Source organism: Oncorhynchus gorbuscha, linkage group LG05 (genome assembly GCF_021184085.1).
Source record: "Oncorhynchus gorbuscha isolate QuinsamMale2020 ecotype Even-year linkage group LG05, OgorEven_v1.0, whole genome shotgun sequence".
Classification (NCBI taxonomy): Eukaryota; Metazoa; Chordata; class Actinopteri; order Salmoniformes; family Salmonidae; genus Oncorhynchus; species Oncorhynchus gorbuscha.
This window is the reverse complement of record NC_060177.1, coordinates 64,619,200-64,634,876: the sequence shown is the minus strand read 5'-3', so window position 1 is coordinate 64,634,876 and position 15,677 is coordinate 64,619,200. Positions and strand designations below refer to the sequence as shown.

General features: G+C 41.5%; 1 protein-coding gene across 6 annotated transcripts in view; it reads left to right on the top strand.

The window, feature by feature from the left end:
• sorbs3 (sorbin and SH3 domain containing 3) overlaps nucleotides 1–15,677 on the top strand; it is a 47,086-nt gene that overhangs the window by 19,209 nt on the left and 12,200 nt on the right. For 4 of the 6 annotated variants that reach the window (XR_006838903.1, XM_046350701.1, XM_046350703.1 and 1 more), the window contains exons 2-6: nucleotides 3,899–4,171; nucleotides 5,328–5,540; nucleotides 6,579–6,657; nucleotides 7,165–7,301; nucleotides 8,019–8,082. Coding sequence is in view for 5 of the 6 variants with exons in the window: in XM_046350701.1 (XP_046206657.1) it covers nucleotides 4,160–4,171; nucleotides 5,328–5,540; nucleotides 6,579–6,657; nucleotides 7,165–7,301; nucleotides 8,019–8,082 (505 nt within the window). In the remaining variant the exon portion in view is untranslated. The remainder of the gene's footprint in view (nucleotides 1–3,898; nucleotides 4,172–5,327; nucleotides 5,541–6,578; nucleotides 6,658–7,164; nucleotides 7,302–8,018; nucleotides 8,083–15,677) is intronic. The other 2 variants (XM_046350702.1, XM_046350704.1) reach the window with 2 other exon arrangements.

The following is a 15,677-nucleotide window of genomic DNA, read 5'->3' as shown; positions in this document are numbered from 1 at the left end:
ACTCATTTAGGTAAGGAGAATGGTGGAGGCCAAATGCACAGACAGAAGGAGAAGCATTTTTTGTGTGCTTCTAATGCATACTGATGGAGTTACTTCTACCTATGATTTTATATTTTAAAGGCCCAGCGCAGTCAAAAACGTGATATTCCTGTGTTTTATATATATTTCAACATGAGGCTGGGGTAATACTGTAAAATTGTGAAAATTATGATGATGCCCTTTTAGTTTGAAAAGACTGCCTGAAATTTCAGCCTGTTTTGGGATGGAGTTTTGGTCTGCCTGGTGACATCACAAGTTAATAGAGTTATTGCTTGAGAAATTGCTCTTAGCTAAGAAGCTATTTTTATTTATTTTTCACCATTTTAATTTGAAAACAATCACAATACGGTACTTATGATTTGATGTTGAGATAAAAAAAAACACTGCATTGGATCTTAAAGTTGTTTTTGTTGTGATGCCAAAGATACTAAAAGTACCTAGGCTGGAATTCTTTCAAACCTGCAGTAAGGAAGTGATATTGTTACTGCCATAATTGGAAGTGCATTTGAAGTAATTTGGTGAATCAGAAAATGCTAAAGGATACTATTCTAATAAACGCATAAATTTTTGCAGTGCATACGTTATGTACAGTGCCTTGCGAAAGTATTCGGCCCCCTTGAACTTTACAACCTTTTGCCACATTTCAGGCTTCAAACATAAAGATATAAAACTGTATTTTTTTGTGAAGAATCAACAACAAGTGGGACACAATCATGAAGTGGAACGACATTTATTGCATATTTCAAACTTTTTTAACAAATCAAAAACTGAAAAATTGGGCATGCAAAATTATTCAGCCCCCTTAAGTTAGTACTTTGTAGCGCCACCTTTTGCTGCGATTACAGCTGTAAGTCGCTTGGGGTATGTCTCTATCAGTTTTGCACATCGAGAGACTGACATTTTTTCCCATTCCTCCTTGCAAAACAGCTCGAGCTCAGTGAGGTTGGATGGAGAGCATTTGTGAACAGCAGTTTTCAGTTCTTTCCACAGATTCTCGATTGGATTCAGGTCTGGACTTTGACTTGGCCAATCTAACACCTGGATATGTTTATTTTTGAACCATTCCATTGTAGATTTTGCTTTATGTTTTGGATCATTGTCTTGTTGGAAGACAAATCTCCGTCCCAGTCTCAGGTCTTTTGCAGACTCCATCAGGTTTTCTTCCAGAATGGTCCTGTATTTGGCTCCATCCATCTTCCAATCAATTTTAACCATCTTCCCTGTCCCTGCTGAAGAAAAGCAGGCCCAAACCATGATGCTGCCACCACCATGTTTGACAGTGGGGATGGTGTGTTCAGGGTGATGAGCTGTGTTGCTTTTACGCCAAACATAACGTTTTGCATTGTTGCCAAAAAGTTCAATTTTGGTTTCATCTGACCAGAGCACCTTCTTCCACATGTTTGGCGTGTCTCCCAGGTGGAGATTACACACAGGTGGATTGTATTTATCATCATTAGTCATTTAGGTCAACATTGGATCATTCAGAGATCCTCACTGAACTTCTGGAGAGAGTTTGCTGCACTGAAAGTAAAGGGGCTGAATAATTTTGCACGCCCAATTTTTCAGTTTTTGATTTGTTAAAAAAGTTTGAAATATCCAATAAATGTTGTTCCACTTCATGATTGTGTCCCACTTGTTGTTGATTCTTCACAAAAAAAATACAGTTTTATATCTTTATGTTTGAAGCCTGAAATGTGGCAAAAGGTTGCAAAGTTCAAGGGGGCCGAATACTTTCGCAAGGCACTGTATGTCTATGCAGTATGTATGTCTATGTTTCACTGAATCCCACCCTCAGAGCAGATATTGTAATGGTGTTCTGTTGTGAACTGAGAGGACGTTTGTCTGCAGCTGTTTTCTTACAAAGTCTGTAACAAAACAGTCAATGCATGTTGACCCCCCCCCCTCTTCATGTATCATGATTAGATATGTCTCTCCAGTAATAACACAATTTATAATATTGATACATGAAAAGAAGAAATAAGAGACAGCCCTATTGCTGCAGTGATTGACATTGAGACATGAATGGCAGCAGTGTTAGGAACAAAAAGGAGCTCAATTGTTTGCCCTTTTGGAGTATTGGATTGAACAGTCCTCCTATGTGGAAATATTATTTGTCCAAAATGCCAATGAATTACAAGTCTAGTTATCCATCAGTGAGATGGGATCTCAGAGTGAATGTCAGCCCAGAGAGCATTACATACAGCCAGCCCTGAGGGTTGTAATGGCCACAGAATCAAAAGAAACCAACATGATGTCAAACATCTATAATGCTGCCTGCCCTAAAGGCCATTGGAAGTGTGAATATTTATGTTGAAATACCACAGTGAAAACAACTAGAAAGCCGAACTGATTAACACTGTTGGCAAGTGTGATATACTGTTAAAGTGTCCCTCACATAAACATGATTACTTTTAGTGCAGTCTTAACATCTGTGTTGTATCTGAGTTGTAACGGTATTATTGTAGACAATGATCCCCCATTTCCCATATTTTCCCTCTTACGTAACCTGATTTATTCGGAGGTGATGAGTCAGAAAGAGTGACATCATTGTCTGGAACCAGAAACACTGATTGGATTTCTCTGCTACATTTTGTCTTGTTGTTGTTGTACTGTACACAGACAGAGTGCATATATATGTCTCTAAGCACTGACCATAATGACTACAGTCAGCAAAGTTGCAGGCCACATGGAAAACCCATCAACCCAAATACTCTTGGACAGCCAAGGCACAAGTCGGAGAAAGTTGATCTCAAATGGAAAGTCTTAATAATCACGTATCAATTCTCAAGTCCCACGGTAGCAGTTGTAGATCTTTTCAGGTCTTGCGTTTCCATGCCAACCCTGTTATTATGGGCTTTTGGAGCCACTGTAGAGGAGAGGAAATGACCTCCCTTTGAGTCCCCAAAGGCCTTTGATGTAGAAACAGCTAATCTGATTTTCCAAGGTGCTGGTGATTAGGACCTGACTCCAGCCTGACATGGCTCACTCTCGCCACGGTGGCCATTGCCACAGCTCTCTCTCTCACTGTATGTCATGGAAGCGTTTAGGGAGAGTTGTGACTCGTGTTTTGAATGGCCTCTGCTGTGGTAACAGGGATAGGAGGATAACAAACGTTCTCCTTTCAGAATGCCTTGACAGTGGGTTAATAGAACCCCAGTCAACTCAACTCATGACTTAGTTTTGATTTATGGACGAAAAGGTTGTTTGGCAGACAGACTAATGACTCAGAGATTAAATGTTAAGTGTTCCATTGAAAAGAATGGTCTGTGGCATAGGATGAATCAATCAATCCCACAGAGACCCAACAAAGGACGTTACACATTAACATGTAATATAGACGTGCAACGTTTTCTAGACAGTAATGCTATTTTGATCTGGAATGTCTTCAGAGAACACACAATTCAGTCTTGAATGCCTAACTGCTCTTCTGCCGGGAATTGCATCAAAGTTCAGATCTCTGGGAGTGATGTTCGGCATTTATAAAAAATGATCCAATAACTGAAGAAGCACAGTTTGTTGCATTGTAAGTGACTTTTATCAGTGCAGGCAGCTCCTGAGCTGTTTGGTCAGTCCCTTCCCACTGGGCACAGACGTCAACTCAATGTGTATTCCAGATTGGTTCACAACAACGTTGATTCAACCAGTGTGGGTTATTTGCCTTCAAAACTTGGACGTGACCCAACTAAAAGGCATAATGCAATTGTCTCTGGAATAAGAGGTAATTGACCATAAATCTGTTTGTCTCCTTTTAGGGTGTTGTGTAAGAGAATATGCTACCGTGGTGTTCTCTGCATGTGAGTGACTTGATATCAATTATTTACTCACCATCTAACCAGTATGTGTGTTTTGTTTATCACAGGTGAATACTTTGGCGGCTGCACGAAGACTTTGGCGTCATAGACCAGCCAGGCTCATAACACGAAGACTTTGGCGTCATAGACCAGCCAGGCTCATAACACGAAGACTTTGGCGTCATAGACCAGCCAGGCTCATAACACGAAGACTTTGGCGTCATAGACCAGCCAGGCTCATAACACGAAGACTTTGGCGTCATAGACCAGCCAGGCTCATAACACGAAGACTTTGGCGTAAGACCCCAGCCAGGATCATAACAAATGAAATGCAGTCTCAGGTACAGGCATTTTGGCTCACAAATTCCATTTAGGATTTGAGAGTAAAACTGACATCTTTCTCTAACTCCACATGAAGAGAGCTAGATTCTTAGTAGAACTGAATTCCATGAAAGAACATATTCAGGCAGATCCAAAGTATTGAAGGTTTCATAGAGATATTAAAAACAAATCGAATTTGCTGTGTCAGAGAAAATAATCTTTGAAGTCTGCCTTGGCAGAGTTGGCATGAACAGCATACAGAGAGGTGCCTTTTAAAGATGCTATACAACAAGGCCAAACAACAACACATAAGTTAGAATGAAAATAACAGCTATTTACTGTATTTATAGGCTACAATTTCCATGACAATGCCCCAGTCCTAGCTCCATAATGGTATCTCTCGGAATAGCTAGATACAGTTTCATCCTGTGTGAGAGGCACAAGAGCTTCCCATGACCCCTAGAGTTCACACAGAGAGAGCTGAAACGCCCCTTGTGGGCTCAAACATGCAGGAGTAGGATAAGAGGGGCAGTGTTGGGCAGCAAGGAGGGAGGCTGACCAGTTGACACGGAAACTTAGAGAGCAGGGGAGGGCTTTGGGAGAATCACTAATGCTGGTGCACTTTCACTGCGGTCAACATCAGCGACCCCTTTTCGACCCCCTCGGCCTGGGCCACTCCCCCTAGTTGGAGAACACAAGGCCCAGCTGAATGGATGGTTAATGGGCTTATAATGGGCCTCTCCTGTTTCAGCCCCCTGATCTAGGTCCTGAATGGGCCCTTTCTACAGCCTCTGCAAGGGAGATGATGAAGTGGGTGGAACAGCACATCCTTCTGCTGCTCTGCTTTAAATAAATGAGAGGCCTTTTCACCAGGAGCCCCACTGTTAGGGTCAATTAATGTCCACATAACAACAATGACGTTAACAAGCACACCCGACCTCCCTCAGAGAGAGAGAGCGCGAGAGAGAGCGCGAGAGAGAACGCGAGAGAGAACGCGAGAGAGAGCGCGAGAGAGAGGGAGAGAGGGAGAGAGGGAGAGAGGGAGAGAGAGAGAGAGAGAGAGAGAGAGAGAGAGAGAGAGAGAGAGAGAGAGAGAGAGAGAGAGAGAGAGAGAGAGCATTAACAGCATGACATGGCTGTGTTTAGATGTAGTGTTCAACTGCCTCTCTCCTGTAGCAACGTGTGGACATCTTGGACCATCTGAACGGCTCTCGTATCGTCTTCTCTGACGATGGCCCTCCCTCCAGCCAGCAGCATCACCTGTCCCCTCCAGAGCTGACCCAGGAGGTGGTGGTCATCTCCCCGGGGCTCCCCACCCCCCTTCTCAGACCCTTCCATTCCACAAGACTGCCACCCGTGGAGCTCATTAAGGCAAACAAAACTGTTAAGGTGATACACATGGTTATTGTACAGATGTAGAATCTTAATTCGGGCCAATTTGCTACAGCAGGAAAATAATCCTGCAGCAATAGGAAATGTGAATTATTATATGAATTATAATTCATGTACATTTATGTAGGGGTTGATACATTTTTCTTAAGGGAAAATCAAATCTGACATTTCTAAGTGGAAACTGCAAACTTCAGAGGCCTTGTTCAACCTCAAATACACTAAAGGTTTTAAATGTCCTGCATTGCAGGAAAGTTCTCCTGAAACAGGGTGATCAAATTAAGACCTTTGGATGACCTTTGGGTGGTGGACCATTCTTGATACACACAGGAAACTGTTGAGTGAAAGCCCAACAGCACTTAAATATTTTGTCTTGCCAATTCACCCTCTGAATGGCACACATACATAATCCATGTCTCAATTGTCTCAAGGCCTAGAAATCCTTGAACGTGTCTTCCTCCCATTCTAATACACTGATTGAATTGGATTTAACAAGTGACATCAATAAGGATCATAGCTTTCACCTGGATTCACCTGGTCAGTCTATGTCATGGAAAGAGCAGGGTTCCTAACGCTTTGTACACTCTGTGTAGATCACACGTTATATTGAGAGACAACGGCTCCTTTCTGTGGAATTGTCTAGTATCACAGGTTCAGTGTTATGCCACTGGATTGGAATATACTGGATATTGATAGAGGACCTGAATTTGTGTTGGTTAATCCAATATATGATCATGTGTCCTGCACTACAGACTATTTCCACAGTTTAGTTTAGTTTATTAAGATCCCCATTAGCTCCTGCACATGCAGCAGCTACTCTTCCTGGGGTCCACATAGAACGTACAAGTACACGACGAAGTACAGAACAGTAATAGACAAGAACAACATAAGATTTTTTATTTATTTTTATAAATAGAGTTATATATAGTAAAGACACCAAGAGACAACAAAAATACTATTTACACACAATTCATATATACAATCACATGCTCTCCAACTGTTAATATTTATGTCAGACTAATTGATTTTCCATCTTAGGTTTCAGAGGTCAATGGGAGTGACCCTCTTACCGACCCTCTTCGTTTTGGATCATACTATGGCCCTGCTCAATCAAATGGTAGGATTATAGTTTTCTTGAAATGATCATATAGAGCATTACAGTTTGAGTTTTATGTTTAAGTCATGAATGTGCAAAGTATTATGGGATCTTTGGTGGGAGAGAAGACAGAACACTATGTGCTGCGGTCGCAGTCTGCAATCTTCTGCTAAAAGATTCTCAGAACTCTGTGTTTCAAATGTCAAGGCTTAATGTATATATAATGTATTTTTTATCATCAGCTTTAACGAATCCTTCACAATCATATTATTATCACCCTAAAATGTATTATACGATGCAGGGTATTAACCACACAATTGCTTCATAAATGAAAACAAACTCCATTTCACAGTGGCACTCTGTGGCCACCCAGTGGCACTCTGTGGCCACCCAGTGGCACTCTGTGGCCACCCAGTGGCAATGGTGGTGAAGAAGGCTTCATACTGCTACTCAGCTGAAATGTAATAGAAAAATGAGGACAGTTAGAATTGCTTTTGATAACAGGTCTGACCTGTCTTTCTGTAACAGGGGGTCTTTCTAATGGAGTCCAGACCAGGGGCTCTTCCACTCTGCCACGCAGGGTTGCTACAAGGGAGGAGCGCCTCATCAAGTTCTCTGGGATCGGCCCAGTGGATGAAACAGGGATGCCCATCGCCTCGAGATCAGTAAGATGAACACAGACAGATAGCAGCTTGCATAACCATACATAAAAGCATCTGCTACGTAGCATATATTATTGTTATATTTATATTATATTATAACCATTTATCGCCCTAGGGCCTAGACTTTTTCTTAATCTGGTCACGCAGATAATAAAAACTCCTTAGTACACTCAAACAGGTGTAGAATCTTAATTTGACCAGTGTTGTCGCAGCAAAATAATCCTGCAGAAACAGGATTTAAATGTTTAGTCAATAATGGTGCTTGATCGATGGTTAGGCTATTAGCTGTCCAAAATGAGGCTACATGAAAAGTGCAATACTGTTAATATAATCCAGGCTGTATCACATTCGGCCGTGATGGGGAGTCCCATAGGGCGGCGCACAATTGGCCCAGCGTTGTCCGAGTTTTGCCAGGGTAGGCCGTCATTGTAAATAAGAATGTGTTCTTAACTGACTAGTTAAATTAAGGATAAATCCAAAAATACATTTAAAAAATAAATTCTTATTGAATTGCTGTAACACATGAAGCTCATCTGCATTTCCCGCGGTACAGCAAAATCCTCAGCAACAAAAGAGTGGTCAAATTAAAATCCAACATCTGTAGTTGTCATTTACCTGGAGCCAAAATGTCCTCATTCATGTACTCTGAAACTTCTGAGAGCTTTTTCTCATATGTCTAACAACGTGTTTTTGTCATGTTTCCTTCTTTTCTCACACCAGAGCGTGAACAAGCCCAAAGACTGGTACAGAAGCATGTTCAGGCAGATCCACAAGAAGCCAGAAGGTATGACTTCTCCTCCCTCTCACCTTCTCTCACACACACTCACTCACACCAGCCCAGACAGAGAATTCCTTTCTATCAATGTCAGCCTCCAGAGAGCTGATCCAGAAGGCAGATTATTCCAGGGACAGGAGAACTCTCAAGATGTTATGATATGTATACCAAATCATTCCAACTTATCTACAGTATCTCCACATATCTAGCACCATCCTAAATGTCTTCCTTCATACCAGTCCTTATATCCAGTTGTATATCAGTAGTCTATTTCTGGTTATGTGTCTGCTTGGTGGTATTGACAGGCAGCACTCAGGTCCTCAGAGTGACAGGACAGGAATGGCCAGGATGGAGTTTAAAACTGTTTCTCAGGTGTCACCACTCTCCAGGCAGTTGGCTTTTAACCCACTACAGGTTTCACAGCCACTGATCCCTCCTGAGAGCAGTGTCTCCTGCGCTGGTTCATTGTGCCATAGGCACCAACCTGATTACTGTGCAGGTGATGGATTCCTTTGGCAGAGTACAGAAAATATTTGCATTAGTCACATATCAGAATTGCATTGGAATGTCACTAGGGCCCGATTCTACGAAATTACGCCTTTCGTAGGCACGCCTTTCGTAGGCACGCCTTTCAGCCCTTCTCAGTCGTTGATATTCAGACATACCTTATGAAGGTGCGTAACGGGCTTTGCAGGTGTGGTTACCTTGCTCCGCTGAATAAATGTAATTGAACCGGTGATACCCCTCCCATACCCCTAGCTGGCCAACAGATTTTCTCATTGTTTTCATTCAATTGGGTTTTCAGTGCATTTTAAGCCATCCCTTTAAATACGGTGTACATTTAATTAGAATTTTGTCAACAGACTAGAGTACATCGAGAGAACGGGTTCAGAAAATGGGGGTCAATGAAAGAAATCCAAATATATGCATATTTGTCTCCGTTTCAACACCAACTGTTAGTTAAAAAAAATCTGATCTTGTAGATTATATAGGCAAATTTTGGGGTTAGGAAAGTACGGAATAATTTTATAAAATGGTTTGGAGAGCCTTTACACACAAAATATATTGATGAATCAAATATACAGTGGTTTGATTCCTTCTGAAAATTGCCATATTCCATTCTTTGACCCATGGTAATGTTAGAAGATTTGTATTTTATTTTGTATTTATTTAACCTTTATTTAACCAGGTAGACTAGTTGAGAACAAGTTCTCATTTAAAATGGTGACCTGGCTCAGATAAAGCAAAGTAGTGTGACACGGACAACAACACAGAGCTTCACATGGAATAAACAATAAACAATAAACAAGCCAATAACACAATAAACAAGTCAATGACACAGTGGGAAAAAAGAAAGTCTATATACAGAGTGTGAAGGCATGAGGAGGTAGGCAGAAAATAGTCTATATACAGAGTGTGAAGGCATGAGGAGGTAGGCAGAAAATAGTCTATATACAGAGTGTGAAGGCATGAGGAGGTAGGAAGAAAATAGTTTATATACAGAGTGTGAAGGCATGAGGAGGTAGGCAGAAAATAGTCTATATACAGAGTGTGAAGGCATGAGGAGGTAGGAAGAAAATAGTTTATATACAGAGTGTGAAGGCATGAGGAGGTAGGCAGAAAATAGTCTATATACAGAGTGTGAAGGCATGAGGAGGTAGGCAGAAAATAGTCTATATACAGAGTGTGAAGGCATGAGGAGGTAGGCAGAAAATAGTCTATATACAGAGTGTGAAGGCATGAGGAGGTAGGAAGAAAATAGTTTATATACAGAGTGTGAAGGCATGAGGAGGTAGGAAGAAAATCGTTTATATACAGAGTGTGAAGGCATGAGGAGGTAGGCAGAAAATAGTCTATATACAGAGTGTGAAGGCATGAGGAGGTAGGCAGAAAATAGTCTATATACAGAGTGTGAAGGCATGAGGAGGTAGGCAGAAAATAGTCTATATACAGAGTGTGAAGGCATGAGGAGGTAGGCAGAAAATAGGCTATATACAGAGTGTGAAGGCATGAGGAGGAAGGCAGAAAATAGTCTATATACAGAGTGTGAAGGCATGAGGAGGTAGGCAGAAAATAGTCTATATACAGAGTGTGAAGGCATGAGGAGGAAGGCAGAAAATAGTCTATATACAGAGTGTGAAGGCATGAGGAGGAAGGCAGAAAATAGTCTATATACAGAGTGTGAAGGCATGAGGAGGTAGGCAGAAAATAGTCTATATACAGAGTGTGAAGGCATGAGGAGGTAGGCAGAAAATAGTCTATATACAGAGTGTGAACGCATGGGGAGGTAGGCAGAAAATAGTCTATATACAGAGTGTGAAGGCATGAGGAGGTAGGCAGAAAATAGGCTATATACAGAGTGTGAAGGCATGAGGAGGTAGGCAGAAAATAGTCTATATACAGAGTGTGAACGCATGGGGAGGTAGGCAGAAAATAGTCTATATACAGAGTGTGAAGGCATGAGGAGGTAGGCAGAAAATAGGCTATATACAGAGTGTGAAGGCATGAGGAGGTAGGCAGAAAATAGTCTATATACAGAGTGTGAACGCATGGGGAGGTAGGCAGAAAATAGTCTATATACAGAGTGTGAAGGCATGAGCAGAAAATAGTCTATATACAGAGTGTGAAGGCATGAGGAGGTAGGCAGAAAATAGGCTATATACAGAGTGTGAAGGCATGAGCAGAAAATAGTCTATATACAGAGTGTGAAGGCATGAGCAGAAAATAGTCTATATACAGAGTGTGAAGGCATGAGGAGGAAGGCAGAAAATAGTCTATATACAGAGTGTGAAGGCATGAGGAGGAAGGCAGAAAATAGTCTATATACAGAGTGTGAAGGCATGAGGAGGTAGGCAGAAAATAGTCTATATACAGAGTGTGAACGCATGGGGAGGTAGGCAGAAAATAGTCTATATACAGAGTGTGAAGGCATGAGGAGGTAGGCAGAAAATAGGCTATATACAGAGTGTGAAGGCATGAGGAGGTAGGCAGAAAATAGTCTATATACAGAGTGTGAAGGCATGAGGAGGTAGGCAGAAAATAGGCTATATACAGAGTGTGAAGGCATGAGGAGGTAGGCAGAAAATAGTCTATATACAGAGTGTGAAGGCATGAGGAGGTAGGAAGAAAATAGTTTATATACAGAGTGTGAAGGCATGAGGAGGTAGGCAGAAAATAGTCTATATACAGAGTGTGAAGGCATGAGCAGAAAATAGGCTATATACAGAGTGTGAAGGCATGAGGAGGTAGGCAGAAAATAGTCTATATACAGAGTGTGAACGCATGGGGAGGTAGGCAGAAAATAGTCTATATACAGAGTGTGAAGGCATGAGGAGGTAGGCAGAAAATAGTCTATATACAGAGTGTGAACGCATGGGGAGGTAGGCAGAAAATAGTCTATATACAGAGTGTGAAGGCATGAGGAGGTAGGCAGAAAATAGGCTATATACAGAGTGTGAAGGCATGAGGAGGTAGGCAGAAAATAGTCTATATACAGAGTGTGAACGCATGGGGAGGTAGGCAGAAAATAGTCTATATACAGAGTGTGAAGGCATGAGCAGAAAATAGTCTATATACAGAGTGTGAAGGCATGAGGAGGTAGGCAGAAAATAGGCTATATACAGAGTGTGAAGGCATGAGCAGAAAATAGTCTATATACAGAGTGTGAAGGCATGAGCAGAAAATAGTCTATATACAGAGTGTGAAGGCATGAGGAGGAAGGCAGAAAATAGTCTATATACAGAGTGTGAAGGCATGAGGAGGAAGGCAGAAAATAGTCTATATACAGAGTGTGAAGGCATGAGGAGGTAGGCAGAAAATAGTCTATATACAGAGTGTGAACGCATGGGGAGGTAGGCAGAAAATAGTCTATATACAGAGTGTGAAGGCATGAGGAGGTAGGCAGAAAATAGGCTATATACAGAGTGTGAAGGCATGAGGAGGTAGGCAGAAAATAGTCTAGATACAGAGTGTGAAGGCATGAGGAGGTAGGCAGAAAATAGGCTATATACAGAGTGTGAAGGCATGAGGAGGTAGGCAGAAAATAGTCTATATACAGAGTGTGAAGGCATGAGGAGGTAGGAAGAAAATAGTTTATATACAGAGTGTGAAGGCATGAGGAGGTAGGCAGAAAATAGTCTATATACAGAGTGTGAAGGCATGAGCAGAAAATAGGCTATATACAGAGTGTGAAGGCATGAGGAGGTAGGCAGAAAATAGGCTATATACAGAGTGTGAAGGCATGAGGAGGTAGGCAGAAAATAGGCTATATACAGAGTGTGAAGGCATGAGGAGGTAGGCAGAAAATAGGCTATATACAGAGTGTGAAGGCATGAGGAGGTAGGCAGAAAATAGTCTATATACAGAGTGTGAAGGCATGAGGAGGTAGGCAGAAAATAGGCTATATACAGAGTGTGAAGGCATGAGGAGGTAGGCAGAAAATAGGCTATATACAGAGTGTGAAGGCATGAGGAGGTAGGCAGAAAATAGGCTATATACAGAGTGTGAAGGCATGAGGAGGTAGGCAGAAAATAGGCTATATACAGAGTGTGAAGGCATGAGGAGGTAGGCAGAAAATAGTCTATATACAGAGTGTGAAGGCATGAGCAGAAAATAGTCTATATACAGAGTGTGAAGGCATGAGGAGGTAGGCAGAAAATAGGCTATATACAGAGTGTGAAGGCATGAGGAGGTAGGCAGAAAATAGTCTATATACAGAGTGTGAAGGCATGAGGAGGTAGGCAGAAAATAGTCTATATACAGTGTGAAGGCATGAGGAGGTAGGCAGAAAATAGTCTATATACAGAGTGTGAAGGCATGAGGAGGTAGGCAGAAAATAGTCTATATACAGAGTGTGAAGGCATGAGGAGGTAGGCAGAAAATAGGCTATGTACAGAGTGTGAAGGCATGAGGAGGTAGGCAGAAAATAGTCTATATACAGAGTGTGAAGGCATGAGGAGGTAGGCAGAAAATAGTCTATATACAGAGTGTGAAGGCATGAGGAGAAAATAGTCTATATACAGAGTGTGAAGGCATGAGCAGAAAATAGGCTATATACAGAGTGTGAAGGAATGAGCAGAAAATAGTCTATATACAGAGTGTGAAGGCATGAGGAGGTAGGCATAAAATAGGCTATATACAGAGTGTGAAGGCATGAGGAGGTAGGCAGAAAATAGGCTATATACAGAGTGTGAAGGCATGAGGAGGTAGGCAGAAAATAGGCTATATACAGAGTGTGAAGGCATGAGGAGGTAGGCAGAAAATAGTCTATATACAGAGTGTGAAGGCATGAGCAGAAAATAGTCTATATACAGAGTGTGAAGGCATGAGCAGAAAATAGTCTATATACAGAGTGTGAAGGCATGAGGAGGTAGGCATAAAATAGTCTATATACAGAGTGTGAAGGAATGAGCAGAAAATAGGCTATAGGAGCGAATAATTACAATTTAGCAGATTAACACTGGAGTGATAAATGAGCAGATGATGATGTACAAGTAGAGAAACTGGTGTGCAAAAGAGCAGAAAAGTACATTAAAACAGTATGGGGATGAAGTAGGTAGATTGGGTGGGCTATTTAAAGATGGACTATTTGGACTAAGCGATCGGTTAGCTGCTCAGATAGCAGATGTTTGAAGTTGGCAAGGGAAATAAAAGTCTCCAACTTCAGCGATTTTTGCAATTCGCACCATTCACTGACAGCAGAGAAACTGGAAGGAAAGGCGGCCAAATGAGGTGTTGGCTTTGGGGATGATCAGTGAGATATACCTGCTGGAACGTGTGCTACAGGTGGGTGTTTGTTATCATGACCAGTGACCTGAGATTTACCTAGCATAGACTTATAGATGACCTGGAGCCAGTGGGTCCGGTGACAAATATGTAGCGAGGGCCAGCAGACTAGAGCATACAAGTTTCAGTGGTGGGTGGTATAAGGTGATTTGTTGACAAAATGGATGGCACTGTGATAGACTGATCCAGTTTGCTGAGTAGAGTATTGGAAGCTATTTTGTAAATGACAACGCCGAAGTCGAGGATCGGTAGGATAGTTTGGTGAGTTTGGTGGCGTGAGTGAAGGAGGCTTTTTTTTGCGAAATAGAAAGCCGATTCTAGATTTGATTTTGGATTGGAGATGTTTAATATGAGTCTGGAAGGAGAGTTTACTGTCTAACCAGACACCTAGGTATTTATAGTTGTCCACATATTCTAGGTCGGAACCATCCAGGGTGGTGATGCTAGTCGGGTGGGCAGGTGTGGGCAGATTGAATAACAATTCAATTAGCATATATATATATATTTATATTATTAACTGTTACTAATCATCCTCTTCAACAACCACATGACCGTGATGGCATTTACAGAGGAAGCAAATGAATTGAACAAAAACAATGTAATTAAATGGAATGATAAATTGGCAGTTGAATATATGTTGTTATTATCGGTACCGAGGGTCGGTACCGATAATGGCTAATATTTAACATGATAGAAACAGGAAACAGAGAAAGTCGGGGTAGTCTATGACTAAGAGATTTGAAAGTTCCCATCCTTGCAAATTGAAAGACTGTATCATTTCAATTCAGCATAATGGCACAGTATTTCATAAACTTTACTGTGGGAAAGCTGATATGTTGATATGCTTCAGTTTGCTTTCATATGACTGGTTTCACATTTGTCTCCATCAATTCTAAGGTAAAGTAGATCTAAAACAAGTGTCATTTATATTTACAACTCCCTTATCCAATCGGATTACTCATTTACATAGCTCTTGTCAATAGCTCTTATCATGTTGTAAATTACAGTGCATGGAGAATGCTGTTATTTCTAACAGAAAAAAATTAAGTAGATGCTTTTTCAACCTGGGTCTGGCGGATTGCTCGACCTTATTCATGGTTTCCTCACGTGTAAATGTGGTGGAATTATGAGGGAATTAATTCAAGGACAGAATACGGCGTATCTGTAGACACATCTCTGCCACTCCTTCATTTATTTGTTCTCCACCCCAAACTAATAGCGGATGAATAGCACGCTATTCTCATTCTTAAATTTAAGATCAGAATGAGCATTTATATAAAGAAAAGTGCATAAAAGGGAATAACGTTCCATTTACGTGAGCTTAACTTGAGACGGAATTCGGAATCAGGGCCCTACTGAATAGAATATACACTATATATACAAAAGTACATGAACATAGACATAGACAAACATTGGCAGTAGAACGGCCTTACTGAAGAGCTCAGTGACTTTCATTGTGGCACTGTCATTCCAACAAGTCAGTTCGTCAAATTTCTGCCCTGCTAGAGCTGCCCCGGTCAAATGTACATGCTGTTATTGTGAAATGGAAAAATCTAGGCGCAACAACAGCTCAGCCGTGAAGTGGTAGGCCACACAAGCTCACAGATTGGGACCACTGAGTGCTGAAGCGTGTAGCGCATAAAATTGTTTGCAACACAGTTGCAACACTCACTCGTGCTACCTCAAATGTCAGCACATGAACTGATCGTCGGGAGCTTCATGAAATGGGTTTCCATGGCCGAGCAGCTGCACACAAGCCTAAGATCACCATGCGCAATGCCAAGCATCGGCTGGAGCTGTGTAAAGTCAACATTGGACTC